General features: G+C 41.7%; 1 protein-coding gene across 3 annotated transcripts in view; it reads right to left on the reverse strand.

The window, feature by feature from the left end:
- The window catches only part of LOC118240894 (NACHT, LRR and PYD domains-containing protein 12-like), a 121,149-nt gene that overhangs the window by 43,454 nt on the left and 55,195 nt on the right, over positions 1 to 22,500 (reverse strand). Inside the window, exons 1-4 of one of the 3 annotated variants that reach the window (XM_081712302.1) lie at positions 3,552 to 3,745; positions 2,123 to 2,230; positions 1,863 to 2,009; positions 1,113 to 1,235 (exon numbers count right to left, since the gene is read on the reverse strand). The exons of 1 other annotated variant lie outside the window; for it this stretch is intronic. In XM_081712302.1, the coding sequence (XP_081568428.1) occupies positions 1,113 to 1,235; positions 1,863 to 2,009; positions 2,123 to 2,230; positions 3,552 to 3,553 (380 nt within the window). In that variant the 5' untranslated portion in view covers positions 3,554 to 3,745. Of the gene's footprint in view, positions 1 to 1,112; positions 1,236 to 1,862; positions 2,010 to 2,122; positions 2,231 to 3,551; positions 3,746 to 11,984; positions 14,859 to 15,121; positions 15,169 to 22,500 lie in introns of those variants that run through there. One more of the 3 variants, XM_081712310.1, reaches the window with a different exon arrangement.

The raw sequence follows: 22,500 nt of genomic DNA on the forward strand, positions 1-22,500 counted from the left end.
CGTCTCATCCACCTGCATGTAACAGTTTCTAAAACTAATGAGACCAGAACCACCACTATTGCTTTACTATAGTGTCAGTATCACAGAACTGGACTGTCCCACCTGTTCAGGTAACCAGGACCTCCTAGATGGACCCAAACACATATGAGGTGGAACAGGGACAACTGAACAGGAAACCACACAACTGAGAGGGTTTGAACTGAAGGAGTGGGTGAGCAAGACCACACTGTTCTACCCCCTACACTACTGGGAAGAAGGAGTGAAGGAGTGAAGGGAGTGATTGGAGTGAAGGGAGTGAAGGGGAGTGATGGGAGTGAAGGAAGTGAAGAAGTGAAGGGGAGTGAAGGAGTGAAGGGAGTGCTTGGTGGAGACATAACGGGTGTTTTTACTGTTTAATAGTATGAACAAACAAAAGAGTTCAGCAGTGAAGGGATGTTTAAGGGCCAGAAAACCCTCAGCCACTTCTAATGAAAAACAAAGTGACTTGTCTGGTCTGAGGGTCAAACCAGCGTCTGCACTAGTGTGATGATGCAGCTCTAACCACTATGTGTGTGTAGTAGACTCAGGACACTGTTTCTCTCCAGAAACACAGCAGGAAATGAACACAGAACAAAAGACAAACAATTGTAAGACAGACAGACAAACACACAGGGACACCTCCTGCTACAGGACATTTCTCCTCCTAATAAACAACTGATGGAGAGGGACCCTCCCCAGAAGACACAAGACAACACAGACATGAATGAAGAAAGACAACAGGGGACTCTTGTTGGGAACTTTCCACTTGAAAAAATACCCACACACCAAGGCTTCATAGAGTCATAATGAACACTGATTAACTCCCAGCTTGCTGGCATTGCAAGCCTCATGTTACAAGTAAGAGAGAGTTGGAGAATGTGTGTGGGTAGATGATGCTGAATTTATTCCTCCTTTTCTCCTAAAACAAACACACCTGTGGTGAACCCCTTTTATTAGTTTGACCTGTAGAATGGTGACATTGTTTACTGGGGTATTAGTGTTGTAATATTGGGGGAACTTCACTCCCTCACACACTGGGAGGAACACATATACCCCACTTATGAAAGAATCTGAGTGTATAATGTGTCACTCACCGTAGGACTGAGGGCACAGGTCCACTGCTGAATACAGGAGGAGGCTCCATGGACCAGTCACTCTTCATAGACACACAGCTGGGTGCTGGATTTGCTGCTCTCTCTCTCAACCTCCTGATGATACTGAATAGTGAAAATAAATCACACTAGGGAACAAACCAATTAAACCCACAACAATCTTATCCAATCAACTCCACCTGGTACCTGCACTCACTGGACACTTGATTAGAAACACCTGTCCTTCAGCAACACAAATGAACCACACACATGTCCTTCAGCAACTACACAAACATACCACACACCACACCTGTGTCAGCAATACAAAAATACCACACACACACATACACACAAAGACACAAACATGCGGATCAAACCTCTCCTTTAGCAACTACACAAACATGCACACACACACCTGCCCTTCAGCAACTACACAAACATACCACACAGACACACACATCATACCTGTCCGTCAGCAACACAAACATATCACACACACACACACACATCCTTCAGCAACACACACACACACACACCTGTCTGTCATCAACACAAACATACTACACTCCTTTTCTCCTAAAACTAAAACACACCTGTGGTGAACCCCTCTTATTAGTTTGACCTGTAGAATGGTGACATTGTTTACTGGGGTATTATTGTTGTATTATTGGGGGAACTTCACGCCCTCACACACTGGGAGGAACACATCCACCCCACTTATGAAAGAATCTGAGTGTGTAATGTGTCACTCACCATAGGACTGAGGGCACAGGTCCACTGCTGAATACAGGAGGAGGCTCCATGGACCAGTCACTCTTCATAGACACACAGCTGGGTGCTGGAGGTGATTCACTCTTCAGAGACGCACAGCTGGGAGCTGGAGGCTCTGCTCTCTCTACCCTGATGAAGATGAGGAAAGTGTTGAGTAATTACATCCTTCACTACATCTCATTTATCCTGAATATTCCCTCTTCCTGTTTCCTCAGATTAAGTGCTGATGGAAAGCTCCTCACTGTGGGTCAGAGGTTCCTCCTCCATTGCTGGAGTTATGAGGCTCCATCATGGAGTTGTTCCTCTTTACACACACACAGCTGGACACCGGAGATGCTGCTCTCTGCTCCCTGTCAACAGTTCATACACAGAGTGAATCACACTGAATCAAATCCTGACAAAACTCACATCAACATTACGTGGCTGGAGAACTGAAACAGTGATGATGACAGAATACTGAACACACTGTTATGGATTCATTAAAATATTCCACTGAATACAAAAAAACAGTTATACACACAAAAGTTATTCTTAATGAATTTAGAATTAACTTTATTCCCATAAAGCTGTGCACCATCATTTGTTTTATGTCACAATATTTCAAACATTTTAAATCATAAATCTCCATGATGCCCAATCAGACATTCCAAAGGTCCTCAAAGTGCCACAGAGGAAGATGGAGGCGTTTTTTGAGAGCCTCTACTGTACTGTTTTCACACAGTGGGAAACTGGAATCTTAATGCTTTCAAATGTATTTATTAGGGCTGTCAGCCTTAACACTCATGATCAATTTAAAAACATTAACTTTTTGGTTTTTTACACAAATGAATCATATTTCCCAGTTTGACCCCAGCGTCTTCCCATATATCCCGCATGGATTTTTACCAGTCTGAATTACTGACAGGAGTGACAACAGATAATACGATGACTGAGGAGACAACAGCCGTTGTGCTGAATGGCAGCTTCCTTGCTATTCAATTAATCTGAGATGTTAAAGAACAAATGGAATCCTTAAACCAGTGTATCATGCATTCATTCATTCTAACACTACACATGTATTTGTTTTATCCCCCAAAATACAAATAAATACTAGCATTGTAATACTGTATTAAAATGTTAAACTTCATGATTAATAATGATTAATCTATTTTTATTGATTAATTTTTTAATTGATTGGCACCACTAGTATTAATGAATTAATATTATATATCTTTGTCCTTAATTAGTGTACATCAGCTGTTCACTACATTTACGGTACACTATAGGTGTGGTATCTTTGTCCTTAATCAGTGTACATCAGTTGTTCACTACATTTACGGTACACTATAGGTGGTGGTATCTTTGTCCTTAATCAGTGTACATCAGTTGTTCACTACATTTACGGTACACTATAGGTGTGGTATCTTTGTCCTTAATCAGTGTACATCAGTTGTTCACTACATTTACGGTACACTATAGGTGGTGGTAGCTTTGTCCTAATACACAAAGGAAGTAAATCTCCCAGCTGATATGAAACAGTATTACCAGAAGAGAAATATGCTAAAACATGAAAGTGAAACTAAACCTATACAGAGAGCACATGGAGTAGCATGCCTGCTTGTTAGTAACTGTAAACATCAACTAACATTTTTTTTTCATCACAAAACACCAATATGAAGATGCACGACTTACATTTTATCAGTAACACAGAGTCTCTGGGTTTAACACAAACAGAGTTTTACTGTGTGGGTAACACTCAGCACTGCTTCCTGCAAGAAATGACGTCTGAACTCATGCAACCATACAACCGATATCTTTAGCCAATTACACAGAGTTTAACTGGATATTCAACCAATATCTTTAGCTAATGACACAACATTTATCTGGATAATCGACTGATATTTAGCCAATGACACAAAGTTTAACTGGATAAATATATTATAAGGAAAACATTTAATTAAATAATATTCACTCATAATTCTTCCAACACTTCTGGGCCTTTAGAACAGAAGCAATCTGTCAATGATCTCCACAGTGACCACTTTGCTAACATCTTGATGATTCTATTCTGTGAAACAACAAAGTCTAAACTACATTGCATAGATATTATTGTGGTGGGTTATGCCAGGTTATCAATACATAAGATCAATAAATATTTCAGAGCAATCACCACACAACAAACAAAGAAACAAAAGATGTTTCTGTTTTCAGTTGTGTTCTGTAAGGTATTTCAAATTCCAGGTATTTCAGTTTCATGTGTAAGACATGAAATTTAGAAAGATAATCTATAAACAAAATGCCAGTATGTTTACTGGGATAAATAACCACATGGGTTCTGTGGGTTCACATGTACTCTGTAGGGTTGTGTGGGTTCACATGTACTCTGTAGGGTTGTGTGAGTTCACATGCACTCTGTAGGTTTGTGTGGGTTCACATGTACTTTGTAGGGTTGAGTGGGTTCACATGTACTCTGTAGGGTTGTGTGGGTTCACATGTACTCCGTATTCTATGAAGTGCAGACCTATTTAGTGAATTGTCTGTGTGGAACCGGTTTCATCTACAGCAGAAGGAAGTGTTGTGAATGTAGATAATTATGATTATGGATAATGAAGATCAATAAAGTAACATAAAGGAACAATGTCTCACATTTATATATTTATTATTATTTATATTTATATTATAAAATATTAGTTCTTCTGCTGTTTTGGGGGCTTCTTCTCTTCCCAAATTACCTCCTCAGTCTTGGAAAAGATGAATTCACATAGAACACATGTTGCTGGCATGCACAGGTGTTTTTACCATTATAGAAATGTGTGGATGTACAGCACATCACTCCTGTCAGTAAACCAGAGCATCTCTCTCTACATACACTTTCTATATATTAATGTCACTATATCTATCCTACCTACTGCTCACTGGATGTCTCTCACTAGCCTATCACTCAATATGTCCTATCAATAACCTTCTATCTAGACAACACTGAATCTCTCCGTCTCTCAAATTCTCTATTCTCACAAAATCCACAAAGTTTGGGTGTGTTTTCTTGTAAGTATTAATAGAGTTTGTGACTGAGTCAGATGTGTGATCAGGTTTGTTTCAGACACTGTCAGTCAAAGACAGGAGCGGCAGGTTCTGTATCACACCTGTAGAAACACAAGCTTCGTTTAGCCGCGGTCACGTGACATGGCCGTTTTGCGCAACACTTCAGATCAGTGATTCAAAACGCTGCGCTTCAGAAACTCCAAACAAGCGTAGAAACGTCAGTACTGACCGTCCCATCCCAAACTATAGTTAATAATACAGATAATGAACTATACAGGGAATCTGAACTGTCCAGTTAGGATTTGGACAACACAAAAAAATGGCTTAAATTGAACAGGAAACTAACCGTAAAAAAACCGTTACATCAGCAACTTTACGTTTAGGCCAGAGGAGTTTAAAGTGGGAGCATTTGGAAAGATTACTGACTAACTACGACTTAAAATCGAGATTTACAATAACTGACAACGTATATCTGAGCCAGTTAAATATTTGTAAAAATATAACTGCGATCGTACTGGCGTTGGCCATTTTAGTGTCCGTCATTTTAGATGCGTACCGTTAACTTCACCAGGACTTTAAGCTTACATTTAATCCACGTTTGGGTGGACCTACGATTTAAACACAGAACTATGTACTTACAAAACACGCTGTTTAAACTGCACCGACATCGCATTTTAACAAATAGGATGAACTTACCGTGAAATATTTAAAACGCGCGTAATGGCGACAGTACAGAAAATACTTCCGTTTTCTTGAGAAGGAACTAACGACAGAAACACCAGTGGGCGTAACTAGAGCGCATGTCAATCATTTTCGTATGAAGCCAATTACACAACCGAGTTCTTATAACAGTCATTTTTGTTAAGCCAATCATCAACCAAAGTTAGCTGTCCATCATTTTGCTGCAGCCAATCATACACTATACAGTCTATACAGCCAATGGATTCACAGTCCCGCCTACACGGACTTGTTTTGCGGCTCCGCTGAGAGTAAATCTCCACTATGTCGGCACGTTGGAACACTTCGGAACTTAACAAACGACTTTGTTTGTAGATCTAACTTACAGATGATTGTAATTTAGATAAGCAGCCTCACAATAAGCATGTAAGTGTGTGGACGTCCATAGCATGTTGTGCATATGACATGTGAGTGTGTATGTGTGTATGTTTATTTCAAGTATTGTGGAAAAATAATTTATTAGTTTACCTGTATTTGGTACAACAGAAAACTACATGGTGTACTTAATAATAATAATAATAATAATAATAATAATAATAATAATAATAACACATTTAAATTCATGCAAAACAACTACCAATTTGAGGTTTTACATTTGGTGTGGATTTTTTCAGAGAATCAAACTTCTTATTAAATCACATTAGATACAGTCACATTAGATAACTCCATATAACATTAATACATAATATTCTGCATTGTAAGACAAATTTAGGAGTCCTAAATAAGCAGATTATTTTGTATAATAAACACAGAATACAGAACACATAGATCACATAGAACACAGAACACAAAGAACACACAGAACACATAGAACACATAGAAAACAGAACACACAGAACACAGAGAACATAGAGAACACATAGAACATAGAACGTGGAACACAGAACACAGAGCACACATAGAACACTGAACACAGAGCACATTAAACACAGTCTAACAGTAAAATAATGGCAGTAAATGTGTATTAGCATTGCTGGTTACATGACATTTGATCATTTAAACTTTATATTAAATAAATGCCATGCGGAGGAGATAAAGATACAAGACAACAGTAAGAATAAATAACAGCTGGATCACTGGCAGTGCTCTTCTGTTAGAAGAAGGAACCAAACATGCGCCTCATCATATGTAAACTGTATTCAACTATTAAGTGAGCTATCTATGAGTGAGCTATCTTATAGCCTTTATAGCAGTACACAACCAAATTCCATTGAGAACTTCCAGCCTCACTACAGAGTGTAATTAATGACTAGTCAGATATCATAAATTTGCATATGACATAATTATTAATTACTCAGTGTTACCTTTTAGAACACAGGTCTCTATATAACAATAGAAAAGAGAAGAGAAAAATGGATATAACAAACTTATTCTCATCTCATCTCATCTTCACTGCCAGCCTCCATGGACCCACTGCAGTTTGCATACCGCCACAACCGCTCCACTGATGATGCAATTGCACATCTGCTCCACACTACACTGACTCACCTGGACAAAGGGAGGGGTAATTATGTTAAAATGCTGTTTGTCGACTACAGTTCAGCATTTAACACCATCATCCCCTCCCTACTCACTACTAAGTTGGAGGATCTAGGACTGCATACATCCCTGTGCGACTGGATCTCCAACTTCCTAACAGACAGACCACAATCAGTACGGGTGGGCAACTGCGCCTCATCCACCCTCATCCTCAGCACTGGAGCTCCTCAGGGTTGTGTCCTAAGCCCCCTGCTCTACTCACTGTACACCTACGACTGCACAGCCACTTCCAGCTCTAACATCATTGTCAAGTTTGCTGATGATACCGTTGTCATGGGCCTGATCTCGGACAACGATAAGAGGGCTTACCTGGAGGAGATTAAACATCTGGAAAACTGGTGCCAGGAAAATAATCTCCTAAACGTCAGTAAGACAAAGGAGCTGATCGTGGATTGCAGCAAGAAGCAGGAGCGGCACTACCAACCTGTGAGGATCAGTGGAACCACGGTGGAGAGAGCAGATAGTTTCAGGTACCTTGGTGTTCACATCTCGCAGGACCTGTCCTGGTCCCGCCGTACCAACTCCCTGGCAAAGAAGGCTCGTCACTTCAGACTGCCCTCCAAGGTACTGCGGAACTTCTGCACCTGCACTATCGAGAGCATCCTCACGGGGAACATCACAGTCTGGTTTGGGAATAGTACCAAGCAGGACAGACAGGCACTCCAAAGAGTAGTGTGTTCAGCAGAGTGCATCACTCATACGGAACTTCCTGACCTGCAGACCATCTACTACAAGCGGTGCCAGACCAAGGCCAGGAGGATTGTGAAGGACCCCACCCATCCCAACAATAGGCTCTTCTCTCTGTTGAGGTCAGGGAAGCGCTTTCGCTCCCTAAAGACCAAGACAGAGACACTGAAGAGGTGCTTCTTCCCACAGGCCATTCAGGCCCTGAATCAGGGAAACTGATAAACTGTGGGGACCACCACCACCATGTAACATAAAAACTGTAAATATGTCATTCTACAAGATGGATCTGTACATTCTGTACATTGTGTACATACATATATACACAACCATACACATTGTGTATATAAACATAATATACATATATTGTACATACACTGTTAATATATATATATATTATTTTTTTCTCTATGCACCCGTTTTCTTTTTCCTCATGTATTTTTGTTCCATGCCGTAGTTTTGTTTTCTCCATCCCTCGTTTGATTGCTCACTCCTGTCCCTCGTTTCTACTTTAAGTTCATGTATTTAAACCATGTCTGATTCCCTGTGTTTTTGCTATTCATTGCATGCATTTGTGTGGAATATATTGAATTGTTTTAATGTATTGGATGTACATAAGCCCGTCTTTGTTTCTAAGCCTCTGTGTCTGTTAGCCTGTTTGATTCTAGCTGTTTCGTATGTTACTTCTTAGTTTCTGTTATAGCCTGCTTTCCCTGTTTGCCTTTGTGTGTTTTTGGTTTGTCATTACTTCCCTTCGTTTATCCTAGCCCTTGGTTTATTTATCATGTATTCTCTGACTCTCTGTATTGGTAATATGATACTACAACTTTGGATTTTCCCCTAATAAATCTCGCTCTTCTCTGCACGTGCATGCCTCCTTATTAATGGGGCTGGGGATGTGAATAAAAGAACACAGCTTTTTCAATTAATCAAATTTAAAGGAATTGACGTAGATTTTGCTCAAGAAACTCATAGTGATAGGCAGAATGAAGCAGACTGGCTGAGAGATTGAGAAGGTAACACTTTCTTAGTCACAACAGCACCATGTCTGGGGGCATGGCTGTGTCATGTCTGGGGCCATGGCTCTGCCCCTTCCCAACAGCTGGGTTCCACAATTTGTAGTGGAGGATATTGACGCTCTTAAAGTAAAAAAAAAAAAAAAATAGTAGCCGACCTGCTTGGCGTAAAGGCACAGGGGGCCCTGGTGTGTTCTCCTTTTCAGAACGTGACACAGAGGTACTGTCTGTTCAAATTTTTCTTTGGTGTAGAGCATAAACATGGTCAGAGCAGATGGATACATGCCTTGAAGTCTGGTACTGTACTCTCAGATCCTGTGGAGATTCGTAGAAGAGCAGCATAGTTTTAAACTAGGCTGTATACCAGCGAATACAGATCACAACAAGAGTTGGAAAATATTTTCTTAGATGGCTCCCCTCAGGTAGAAGAAGAGGCTGTATTGGGTCTCGAGGGGCCAATGTCCCTGGTGGAGTTGCAGGTTCCCCTTCAGAGCATGGAGGGTGGGAAAGCCCCAGGTACTGATGGACTGCCAGTGGAGTTTTACGAATCCTTCTGGTCTGTGGGTGGAGAGGATGTGCTGAACGATGACAGTCTCACAAAAGGAAGCACTCTTTATTTGTGGGTATAATTACACACAGAAGAAGAAAGCACAATGTCAACTTCTGAATTTAATAAGATGGCAGTGTGGCTCAGTAGGAAGTGTTTGAGGGTCAGAGTGACATTATCTGTAAAGGTGGTGAAGAGTCGTATAATGTTAGATTTTAAGTTTTATTCTGCTATGAATGATATGACTACTTTTGAAAATATTTGGGGTTACAGTGATATTTTGTGAAAGATGAGGGAGTGTTTTTTGGTGTTTCTTTAAATGTTCTTTTTGCTTTTTGAAACTGTATGGTGTGTTTGCATGTACTTTTATATAATTGTTTAATAAAGTTTATTGAGAAATCTCAAAATTTCTCTCTGTCCTTCTCTGTCTGGGTCCCCATGGGGGGCTCTCTCTCTCTCTCCCTCTCCCTCTCTCTCTCTCTCTCTCTCTCTCTCTCTCTCTCCCTCCGTCAGCAGTCTGGGTCCCAGTGTGCATCTCCCTCTCTCTTGCTTTGATAAAGACATTAACACTAACAGCAGATGACAACAACAATATAACCGCTTACAATATTAGTAACAACAATAATAATAATAGAACTACAACACACCCAATACCAATACCAATAATAATACCAATAATAATAACAATACCAATACCAATAACAACAACAACAACAATAATAATAATATCAATAATAATAATATCGATAATAATAATAATAATAACTATAATAATAATAATACCAATAATAATACCAATAATAATAATAATACCAATAATAATAATACCAATAATAATAATAATAATAACAATAATAATAATAATAATAATAATGTCTCTGTGTCTCTGGTATGTGACTTGGTCACTCACTGTCCCTCAGACTGTGGCAGGAGTGAACGTACAGCGCTGCCAGTGTGCTGAACTCTTTATGTTCACCAACAACATACGGCAGCTTCTCCTCATCAGGGAGGTTTTTAAACTCAGGGAATACGTGGCTAATTTTCTTAAAGAATTTAGTTCTAATCTGTCTAAATGTTGTACATTCATTTAGAAAGTGCAACTTTGTCTGGGTCTTATAGTCCTGGCACTGCTGACAGTCTCTGCTCTTCAGGTAAACAGGACTGTTTATGTCTGCTGGTCTCTATGGCCAGGCGGTGGTCACTGAGTCTGTACTTGGTCAGGGTGGACCTCAGTTTTGGATCAGACAGTGTTCTTAGGTAATCTACCACGCTGTACCTTTGATTTAGGGCCAGATAACATTTTGATTGAGTTTCCCAATAAGTGATGTTGTTTGTAATTCTGGTGATTCTGATTGGGTTTGCTGTTATTTTCTGGCCCTGAGCTTGTGTAGTGTTATTGTGTGTTAGTGTAGTGTTACTGTGTTAATGCTGAACTGTATTTCCGGACCAGCTGAGTGAGGGCACTGTTCTCTTTGCTCAGCTCTTGGTACTCCAGACCTTTAGAATGATAGAAGTTTGGAATTTAACTGCCCTTGTTTCTGTCTTTATTATTAATAGATCTCTGCCCAGCTCTGCCCCGTGTGCTTTGTTTGTGCTGTTCCTGTGCACCTTTAATGATGTTGCTCCACTTAAGAATACAATCATTAGGGACAAAAAATTAGTACCTTGGTATAATGAGCACATTCACAATTTAAATCAAAACACTCTCCTCACATGATGCAGAAAAGATGGTCCATGCATTTATTACATCAAGATTGGACTACTGTAATGCAGTAATATCTGGCGGTAACATTAAGCACTCCAAGTGGATACAAAACAAAAGGTTTTTATTGGCTCCCAGTGCTCCAGTGCAAAAGAAAAACCATATCCCATCAAAAACATACAAAAATGTTCAAAAAAGGAAAGTTTAGCATTTACAAGAATAAAAGTCCAGCAATCATAGATTCTCCAATATCAATCAACTTCAAAACATCACTCTTGAATTTTCCCTTAAAAACTGAAATATGGAAAAACAGCAAATGAGGTGATGTCACTTCCTGTCTTCGGGCAGGCATATTCCCCATAAAAGTCCCCTTTAACACACTACGGTTTCTTTTCCCTCCAAAACAACATGGAAGTCTCTCCACAAAAATAATCACAGGTATGTTATTTTTCTCTTAATCTACTTTTGTCTTACCTACTTCAATCAAATATACAGACTTTTCTGGCTAGATAAACATTATACTTAAACTCTAGTAACATATTATAAGAATAATATTTCATCTCAAATATTTACAATACATTTCTATAATACATTTCACTCATACTGTGTACAACATCTGTATCTGTGTCACTCCAACACTCAGAAAACAAAATGAAAAACCTTTCAGTTTCCAAAGATTTCCACCTTTAATGTGTAGATTTGTACAGAGTTTAACACAGTGAGGTTATGATTCTACAGCATGTGTAACTTGTAGAACAGTATTTATGTCATATGTACAGAAATCAACTGCAGCTCAGTCCTTTATTTGAACATCATTTATTGTGTGTGTGTGAGAGAGAGAGAGGGAGAGGTTTAAAGTGTCTGTGTGAGTGTGTGTGTGTGTGTGTGTGTGTGTGTGTGTGTGTGTGTGTGTGTGTGTGTGTGTGTGTGTGTGTGTGAAAGAGAGTGAGAGGTATAGAGTGAATGAAAGAGAGAGATGTGTAGCATGTATGTGTGAGAAGTGTGTGTGTGTGTGTGTGTATGTGTATGAGAGAAAGTTACAGGTGTATTTTGTGTGTGTGTGTGTGTGTGTGAGAGAGAGAGAGAGAGGTGTTTTGTGTGTGTGTGTGTGCATACGTTTGTGTAAGAGACTTGTAGTGTGTGTGTGTGTGTGTGTCACAGAGATGTACTGTGTGTGTGTGTGTGTGAGAGAGGTGTGTGTTCGTGTGTGTGTATGACAGACAGGTGTAGTGTGTGTAAGAGACAGAGAAAGATGTGTAGCGTTTATGTGTGAGAACGAAGTGTAGTGTGTGTAAGAGTGTGTGTGAGAGAGGTGTGTGTGTATGTGTGTAAGAGAAAGATACAGGTGTATTTTGTAGTATTGTGTGTGTGTGTGTGAGAGAGAGAGAGGGGTGAGAGAGAGAGAGTGTGTGTGTGTGTCACAGAGATTTGTACTGTTTGTGTGTGTGAGAGAGGTGTGTGTGAGAGAGGTGTGTGTGAGAGAGGTGTGTGTGAGAGAGGTGTGTGTGAGAGAGGTGTGTGTGAGAGAGGTGTGTGTGAGAGAGGTGTGTGTGAGAGAGGTGTGTGTGAGAGAGGTGTGTGTGAGAGAGGTGTGTGTGAGAGAGGTGTGTGTGAGAGAGGTGTGTGTGAGAGAGGTGTGTGTGAGAGAGGTGTGTGTGAGAGAGGTGTGTGTGAGAGAGGTGTGTGTGAGAGAGGTGTGTGTGAGAGAGGTGTGTGTGAGAGAGGTGTGTGTGAGAGAGGTGTGTGTGAGTGTGTGTGTGTGTGTGTGTGTGTGAGAGAGAGATGTACTGTGTGTTTGTGTGTGTGAGAGGTGTGTGCTTGTGTGTGTGTATGACAGAGAGAGACAGGTGTAGTGTGTGTAAGAGACAGAGAAAGATGTGTACCGTGTATGTGTGAGAAAGAACTGTAGTGTGTGTGAGAGAGAGGTGTCTGTGTATGTGTGAGTGTGTGTGTGCATACATTTGCGTAAGAGACTTGTAGTGTGTGTGTGTGTGTGTGTGTGTGTGTGTGTGTGTGTGACAGAGAGATCTACTGTGTGTTTGTGTGTGTAAGAGTGTGTGTGAGTGAGAGGTGTGTCTGTGTATGTGTGTGAGTGTGTGAGAGAGAAAGAGAGAGGTGGTGTGTGTGCGTTCGTGTGTGTGTGTGTGTGTGTGTGTGAGAGAGAGAGAGAGAGAGAGAGAGAGAGACAGGTATATTATGTGTGTGTATGTGAGAGACGTGTAGAGTGTGTGTGAAAGACAAAGTGTGTGTGTGTGCGTGTGAGAGAGAGAGAGAGGTGGATTGTGTATGCGTTTGTGTGAAAGAAGTGTATTATGTGTGTGTTACGGAGAGATGTACTGTGTGTTTCTGAGTGAGTGGTGTGTGTGAAAGAGTGAGAGGTATAGAGTGTATGACAGAGAGATGTGTAGCGTGTATGTGTGAGAAGGAAGTGTAGTGTGTGTAAGAGTGTGTGTGAGAGAGAGCTGTGTATGTGTGTGAGAAAGATACAGGTGTATTTTGTGGTATTTTGTGTGTGTGTCTGTGTGAGAGAGAGACACACACACACAAGGGTGTAGTGTGTGTGTGTGTGTGTGTGTGTGTGTGTGTGTGTGTGTGTGCGCGCGCGCGCATGTGTGAGGAGAGAAGTGCAGAGTGTGTTTGTGTGTGAGAGAAAGAGCAAAGTGTGTGTGTGTGTGTGGCAGAGAGAAAGAGAGGTGTGTGTGTGTGTGTGTGTGTGTGTGTGTGTGTGTGTGTGTGTGGCAGAGAGAAAGAGAGAGGTGTGTGTGTATGTGTAAGGAAATGTGTGTATTATGATGTCCACTAGTTGTGTGTGTAGAGGAGTGTGTGTGAGAGATAAGGGTGTATTTTGTGTGAGTGTGTGTGCGCGCGTGCAAGAGAGGTGTAGAGTGCGAGTGTGTGTGTGAGAGAAAGAGCAAAGTGTGTGTGTGTGTGTGTGTGTGTGTGCGTGCGCGTGCAAGAGAGGTGTAGAGTGTGAGTGTGTATGAGAGAAAGAGCAAAGTGTGTGTGTGTGTGTGTGTGTGTGTGTGTGTGTGTGTGTGTGTGTGTGTGTGTGTGTGTGTGTGTGTGTGTGTGTGTGTGTGTGTGTGTGTGTGTGTGTGTGTGTGTGTGTTATACTCAGCAGGCATGTGTGTATGATGTTCACCAGTTGTGTGTTTCCCTGCAGACTCAGGTGTTCCTCCAGGACACAGGAGGCTATTCTACCTCACACACACACACTGAGGAGTTATAATAAACCCTAAACCCTGCATAGAGGGGCTCAGTGAATGTGGAGTGGAGTGTGTGTAAGTGTGTGAGTGTGTGTGTGTGAGAGGAGACGCTGTAGAAGGACAGAGTGCCGGCGGGCCAGTCCAGATACACTCCTACTCTGTTGGAGCTGGAGGGGGCAGAGATGTCAGTTCTCTTATTATTGTGACAGACAGAGTAACTGTTATTAGAGCAGATCAGACTCCAGGACTTTATATTACATCCAAACACACAGTCACCACTGTCTCCTTTCCTCCTGATTCCTTTATATGTCACTGATATACCAGCCCCTCCCCCACTCCACTCAACCTCCCAGTAACAGCGTGCAGTCAGACTCTCTCTACACACAACCTGCTCCCAGACATCAAATCTCTCTGGATGATCAGGATACGACTGCTGCTGCCACACACGCGTCACCTTTCTGTTCCCCTCAGACAGAGAGAGACGTGTGTGTGCTGTGTTTGGGTCCAGTGTGAGATCACACGCATCTGCACACAAGAAGACACATTAGAGGAGAGATCACAAATACTGTGTGTGTGTGTGTGTGTGTGTGTGTGTGTGTGTGTGTGTGTGTGTGTGTGTGTGTGTGTGTGTGTGTGTGTGTGTGTGTGTGTGTGTGTGTGTCTGTGTGTCTGTGTGTCTGTGTGTCTGTGTGTCTGTGTGTCTGTGTGTCTGTGTGTCTGTGTGTCTGTGTGTCTGTGTGTCTGTGTGTCTGTGTGTCTGTGTGTCTGTGTGTACATTTACTTCTTACATTTTCTTAGTCCTGGTTTGATTCTCATCTCCCCTGCGTGTTCCACCCTAAAGAAAAACACACACACACACACACACACACACACACACACACACACAAATAATAGTTCTGTCTCTCTCTCTCTCTCTCTCTCTCTCTCTCACACACAAAGATAATAGTTATGTCTCTCTCTCTCTCACACAGAAAATAGTTATGTCTCTCTCTCTCTCTCTCTCTCTCTCTCTCACATGGATAATAGTTCTGTCTCTCTCTCTCTCTCACGGAAAATAGTTCTGTCTCTCTCTCTCTCTCTCTCTCTCTCTCTCTCTCTGTCTCTCACACGGAAAATAGTTCTGTCTCTCTCTCTCTCTCTCTCTCTCACACGGATAATAGTTCTCTCTCTCTCTCTCTCACATGGATAATAGTTCTGTCTCTCTCTCTCTCTCTCTCTCTCACACACACAGATAATAGTTCTATCTGTCTCTCTCTCTCACACGGATAATAGTTCTGTCTCTCTCTCTCTCTCACATGGATAATAGTTCTGTCTCTCTCTCTCTCTCTCTCTCACACACACAGATAATAGTTCTATCTGTCTCTCTCTCACACACAGATAATAGTTCTGTCTCTCTCTCACACACACACAGATAATAGTTCTGTCTCTCTCTCTCTCTCTCTCACACGGATAATAGTTCTGTCTCTCTCTCTCTCTCACAGATAATAGCTCTGTCGCTCTCTCTCTCTCTCGGGCTCACACAGATAATAGTTCTCTCTCTCTCTCTCGCTCTCTCTCTCTCACACACACACACACACACACACACACACACACACAGATAATAGTTCTCTCTCTCTCTCACACACAGATAATAGTTCTGTCTCTCTCTCTCTCTCTCACACACACACACACACAGATAATAGTTCTCTCTCTCTCTCACACAGATAATAGTTCTGTCGCTCTCTCTCTCTCTCACACGGATAATAGTTCTGTCGCTCTCTCTCTGACAGATAATAGTTCTGTCTCTCTCTCTCTCACACACAGATAATAGTTCTGTCTCTCTCTCTCTCACACACACACAGATAATAGTTCTGTCTCTCTCTCTCTCTCACACACACAGATAATAGTTCTGTCTCTCTCTCTCTCTCTCTCTCTCACACACACACAGATAATAGTTCTGTCTCTCTCTCTCTCTCTCTCTCTCTCTCACACACAAAGATAATAGTTCTATCTGTCTCTCTCTCTCACACGGATAATAGTTCTGTCTCTCTCTCTCTCTCTCTCTCACACACAGATAATAGTTCTGTCTCTCTCTCTCTCTCTCACACGGAAAATAGTTCTGTCTCTCTCTCTCTCTCTCTCTCAAACACAGATAATAGTTCTGTCTCTCTCTCTCTCTCACACACAGATAATAGTTCTGTCTCTCTCTCTCTCTCTCTCACACACACAGATAATAGCTCTCTCTCTCTCTCTCTCACACGGAAAATAGTTCTGTCTCTCTCTCTCTCTCGGGCTCACACAGATAATAGTTCTGTCTCTCTCTCTCTCTCTCTCTCTCTCTCTCTCACACACAAAGATAATAGTTATGTCTCTCTCTCTCTCTCACACACAAAGATAATAGTTATGTCTCTCTCTCTCTCACACAGAAAATAGTTATGTCTCTCTCTCTCTCTCTCTCTCTCTCTCTCTCTCACATGGATAATAGTTCTGTCTCTCTCTCTCTCACGGAAAATAGTTCTGTCTCTCTCTCTCTCTCTCTCTCTCTCTCTCTCTCTCTCTCTCTCTCTCTCTCTCTCTCACACACACACACACACACACACACACACACACACACACACAGATAATAGTTCTGTCTCTCTCTCTCTCTCTGTCTCACAGATAATAGTTCTGTCTCTCTCTCTCTCTCACACACAGATAATAGTTCTGTCTCTCTCTCTCTTTCTCACACACAGATAATAGTTCTGTCTCTCTCTCTCTCACACGGAAAATAGTTCTCTCTCTCTCTCACACACACACACATAATAGTTCTGTCTCTCTCTCTCTCTCTCTCTCACACACACATAATAGTTCTGTCTCTCTCTCTCTCTCTCTCACACACAGATAATAGTTCTGTCTCTCTCTCTCTCTCACACACAGATAATAGTTCTGTCTCTCTCTCTCTCTCACACACAGATAATAGTTCTGTCTCTCTCACACAGATAATAGTTCTGTCTCTCTCACACAGATAATAGTTCTGTCTCTCTCTCTCTCTCACATATAATAGTTCTGTCTCTCTCTCTCTCTCTCTCACACACAAAGATAATAGTTCTGTCTCTCTCTCACACACACAGATAATAGTTCTGTCTCTCTCTCACACGGAAAATAGTTCTGTCTCTCTCTCTCTCACACGGAAAATAGTTCTGTCTCTCTCTCTCTCTCTCACATGGAAAATAGTTCTGTCTCTCTCTCTCACACGGAAAATAGTTCTGTCTCTCTCTCTCTCTCACACACGGATAATAGTTCTGTCTCTCTCTCTCTCTCACTCACACACACACATACACAGATAATAGTTCTGTCTCTCTCTCTCTCTCACACACAGATAATAGTTCTGTCTCTCTCTCACAAACACAGATAATAGTTCTGTCTCTCTCTCTCTCACACAGATAATAGTTCTGTCGCTCTCTCTCTCTCTCACACACACAGAGATAATAGTTCTGTCTCTCTCTGTCTCACAGATAATAGTTCTGTCTCTTTCTCTCTCTCTCTCTCTCACAGATAATAGTTCTGTCTCTCTCTCTCTCTCACAAACACACGGAAAATAGTTCTGTCTCTCTCTCTCTCTCACACACAGATAATAGTTGTCTCTCTCTCTCTCTCACACACACACAGATAATAGTTCTGTCTCTCTCTCTCTCTCTCTCTCTCTCTCTCGGGTTCACACAGATAATAGTTATGTCTCTCTCTCTCTCTCTCACGGATAATAGTTCTGTCTCTCTCTCTCTCACACACAGATAATAGTTCTGTCTCTCTCTCTCTCTCTCAGACACAGATAATAGTTCTGTCTCTCTCTCTCTCTCTCTCACACGGAAAATAGTTCTCTCTCTCTCTCTCACACGGAAAATAGTTCTGTCTCTCTCTCTCTCTCTCTCTCTCACACACACAGATAATAGTTCTGTCTCTCTCTCTCTCTCTCACACACACAGATAATAGTTCTGTCTCTCTCTCTCTCTCTCTCTCACACACACAGAGATAATAGTTCTGTCTCTCTCTCTCTCTCTCTCTCTCTCACACACACAGAGATAATAGTTCTGTCTCTCTCTCTCTCTCACACACACAGAGATAATAGTTCTGTCTCTCTCTCTCTCACATATAATAGTTCTGTCTCTCTCTCTCTCTCACACACACACAGATAATAGTTCTGTCTCTCTCTCACACACACAGATAATAGTTCTGTCTCTCTCTCACACACACAGATAATAGTTCTGTCTCTCTCTCTCTCTCTCTCTCACACACACAGATAATAGTTCTGTCTCTCTCTCTCTCTCACACGGAAAATAGTTCTGTCTCTCTCTCTCTCTCACATGGATAATAGTTCTCTCTCTCTCTCTCTCTCTCTGTCTCTCTCTCTCTCTCTCTGTGTCTCTCTCTCTCTCTGTCTCTCTCTCTCTCTCTCTGTGTCTCTCTCTCTCTCTCACACACACACACACACAGATAATAGTACTCTCTCTCTCACACACAGATAATAGTTCTGTCGCTCTATCTCTCGCACACACACACACAGATAATAGTTCTGTCTCTCTCTCTCTCTCTCTCTCTCACAGATAATAGTTCTGTCTCTCTCTCTCTCTCACACACAGATAATAGTTCTGTCTCGCTCTCTCTCACACACAGATAATAGTTCTGTCTCTCTCTCTCTCTCTCACAAACACACAGATAATAGTTCTGTCTCTCTCTCTCTCACACAGATAATAGTTCTGTCTCTCTCTCTCTCTCACACACAGATAATAGTTCTGTCTCTCTCCCTCTCTCTCTCTCTCTCTCTCTCTCACACACACACAGAGATAATAGTTCTGTCTTTCTCTCTCTCTCTCTCTGTCTCACAGATAATAGTTCTGTCTCTCTCTCTCTCAAACACACACAGATAATAGTTCTGTCTCTCTCTCTCTCTCTCTCTCACACAGAAAATAGTTCTCTCTATCTCTCACAAACACACAGATAATAGTTCTGTCTCTCTCTCTCTGTCTCACAGATAATAGTTCTGTCTCTCTTTCTCTCTCTCTCTCACAGATAATAGTTCTGTCTCTCTCTCTCTCACACACAGATAATAGTTCTGTCTCGCTCTCTCACACACAGATAATAGTTCTGTCTCTCTCTCTCACACACACAGAGATAAAAGTTCTGTCTCTCTCTCTCTGTCTCACAGATAATAGTTCTGTCTCTCTCTCTCTCTCACAAACACACGGAAAATAGTTCTGTCTCTCTCTCTCTCTCTCACACAGATAATAGTTCTGTCTCTCTCTCTCACACACAGATAATAGTTGTCTCTCTCTCTCTCTCACACACACACAGATAATAGTTCTGTCTCTCTCTCTCTCTCTCTCTCGGGTTCACACAGATAATAGTTATGTCTCTCTCTCTCTCTCTCACACACACAGATAATAGTTCTGTCTCTCTCTCTCTCTCTCACACACAGATAATAGTTCTGTCTCTCTCTCTCACACGGAAAATAGTTCTCTCTCTCTCTCTCACACGGAAAATAGTTCTGTCTCTCTCTCTCACACACACACAGATAATAGTTCTGTCTCTCTCTCTCTCTCTCACACACACACAGATAATAGTTCTCTCTCTCTCTCACACACACACACACACATAATAGTTCTGTCTCTCTCTCTCTCTCTCTCACACACAGATAATAGTTCTGTCTCTCTCTCTCTCTCACACGGATAATAGTTCTGTCTCTCTCTCTCTCTCTCACACACAGATAATAGTTCTGTCTCTCTCTCTCTCACACACAAAGATAATAGTTCTGTCTCTCTCTCTCTCTCACACACAGATAATAGTTCTGTCTCTCTCTCACACACACACAGATAATAGTTCTGTCTCTCTCTCTCTCTCTCTCACACGGAAAATAGTTCTGTCTCTCTCTCTCTCTCACATGGATAATAGTTCTCTCTCTCTCTCTCTCTCTCTCTCTCTCTCTCACACACAGATAATAGTTCTGTCGCTCTCTCTCTCACACACACACAGAGATAATAGTTCTGTCTCTCTCTCTCACAGATAATAGTTCTGTCTCTCTCTCTCACAGATAATAGTTCTGTCTCTCTCTCACAGATAATAGTTCTGTCTCTCTCTCTCTCACACACAGATAATAGTTCTCTCTCTCTCTCTCTCTCTCACACACAGATAATAGTTCTGTCTCGCTCTCTCTCACACAGATAATAGTTCTCTCTCTCTCTCTCTCACACACAGATAATAGTTCTGTCTCGCTCTCTCTCACACACAGATAATAGTTCTCTCTCTCTCTCTCTCTCTCACACACAGATAATAGTTCTGTCTCGCTCTCTCTCACACACAGATAATAGTTCTCTCTCTCTCTCTCTCTCACACACACAGATAATAGTTCTGTCTCTCTCTCACACACACAGATAATAGTTCTGTCTCTCTCTCACACGGAAAATAGTTCTGTCTCTCTCTCTCTCACACGGAAAATAGTTCTGTCTCTCTCTCTCTCTCTCACATGGAAAATAGTTCTGTCTCTCTCTCTCACACGGAAAATAGTTCTGTCTCTCTCTCTCTCTCTCACACACGGATAATAGTTCTGTCTCTCTCTCTCTCACTCACACACACACATACACAGATAATAGTTCTGTCTCTCTCTCTCTCTCACACACAGATAATAGTTCTGTCTCTCTCTCACAAACACAGATAATAGTTCTGTCTCTCTCTCACAAACACAGATAATAGTTCTGTCTCTCTCTCTCTCACACAGATAATAGTTCTGTCGCTCTCTCTCTCTCACACACACAGAGATAATAGTTCTGTCTCTCTCTGTCTCACAGATAATAGTTCTGTCTCTTTCTCTCTCTCTCTCTCTCACAGATAATAGTTCTGTCTCTCTCTCTCTCTCACAAACACACGGAAAATAGTTGTCTCTCTCTCTCTCTCACACACAGATAATAGTTGTCTCTCTCTCTCTCTCACACACACACAGATAATAGTTCTGTCTCTCTCTCTCTCTCTCTCTCTCTCTCGGGTTCACACAGATAATAGTTATGTCTCTCTCTCTCTCTCTCTCACAGATAATAGTTCTGTCTCTCTCTCTCTCACACACAGATAATAGTTCTGTCTCTCTCTCTCTCTCTGACACAGATAATAGTTCTGTCTCTCTCTCTCTCTCTCACACGGAAAATAGTTCTCTCTCTCTCTCTCACACGGAAAATAGTTCTGTCTCTCTCTCTCTCTCTCTATCACACACACACAGATAATAGTTCTGTCTCTCTCTCTCTCTCTCTCACACACACAGATAATAGTTCTGTCTCTCTCTCTCTCTCTCTCACACACACAGAGATAATAGTTCTGTCTCTCTCTCTCTCTCTCTCTCACACACACAGAGATAATAGTTCTGTCTCTCTCTCTCTCTCTCTCTCACACACAGATAATAGTTCTGTCTCTCTCTCTCTCACATATAATAGTTCTGTCTCTCTCTCTCTCTCACACACACACAGATAATAGTTCTGTCTCTCTCTCACACACACAGATAATAGTTCTGTCTCTCTCTCACACACACAGATAATAGTTCTGTCTCTCTCTCTCTCTCTCTCTCACACACACAGATAATAGTTCTGTCTCTCTCTCTCTCACACGGAAAATAGTTCTGTCTCTCTCTCTCTCTCACATGGATAATAGTTCTCTCTCTCTCTCTCTCTCTCTCTGTCTCTCTCTCTCTCTCTCTGTGTCTCTCTCTCTCTCTGTCTCTCTCTCTCTCTCTCTGTGTCTCTCTCTCTCTCTCACACACACACACACACAGATAATAGTTCTGTCTCTCTCTCTCTCTCTCTCTCTCACACACAGATAATAGTTCTGTCGCTCTATCTCTCGCACACACACACACAGATAATAGTTCTGTCTCTCTCTCTCTCTCTCTCTCTCTCTCACAGATAATAGTTCTGTCTCTCTCTCTCTCTCACACACAGATAATAGTTCTGTCTCGCTCTCTCTCACACACAGATAATAGTTCTGTCTCTCTCTCTCTCTCACAAACACACAGATAATAGTTCTGTCTCTCTCTCTCTCTCTCACACACACAGATAATAGTTCTGTCTCTCTCCCTCTCTCTCTCTCTCTCTCTCTCTCACACACACACAGAGATAATAGTTCTGTCTTTCTCTCTCTCTCTCTCTGTCTCACAGATAATAGTTCTGTCTCTCTC

This window comes from Electrophorus electricus, chromosome 1 (assembly GCF_041902795.1).
Source record: "Electrophorus electricus isolate QZ-2024a chromosome 1, ASM4190279v1, whole genome shotgun sequence".
Classification (NCBI taxonomy): domain Eukaryota; kingdom Metazoa; phylum Chordata; class Actinopteri; order Gymnotiformes; family Gymnotidae; genus Electrophorus; species Electrophorus electricus.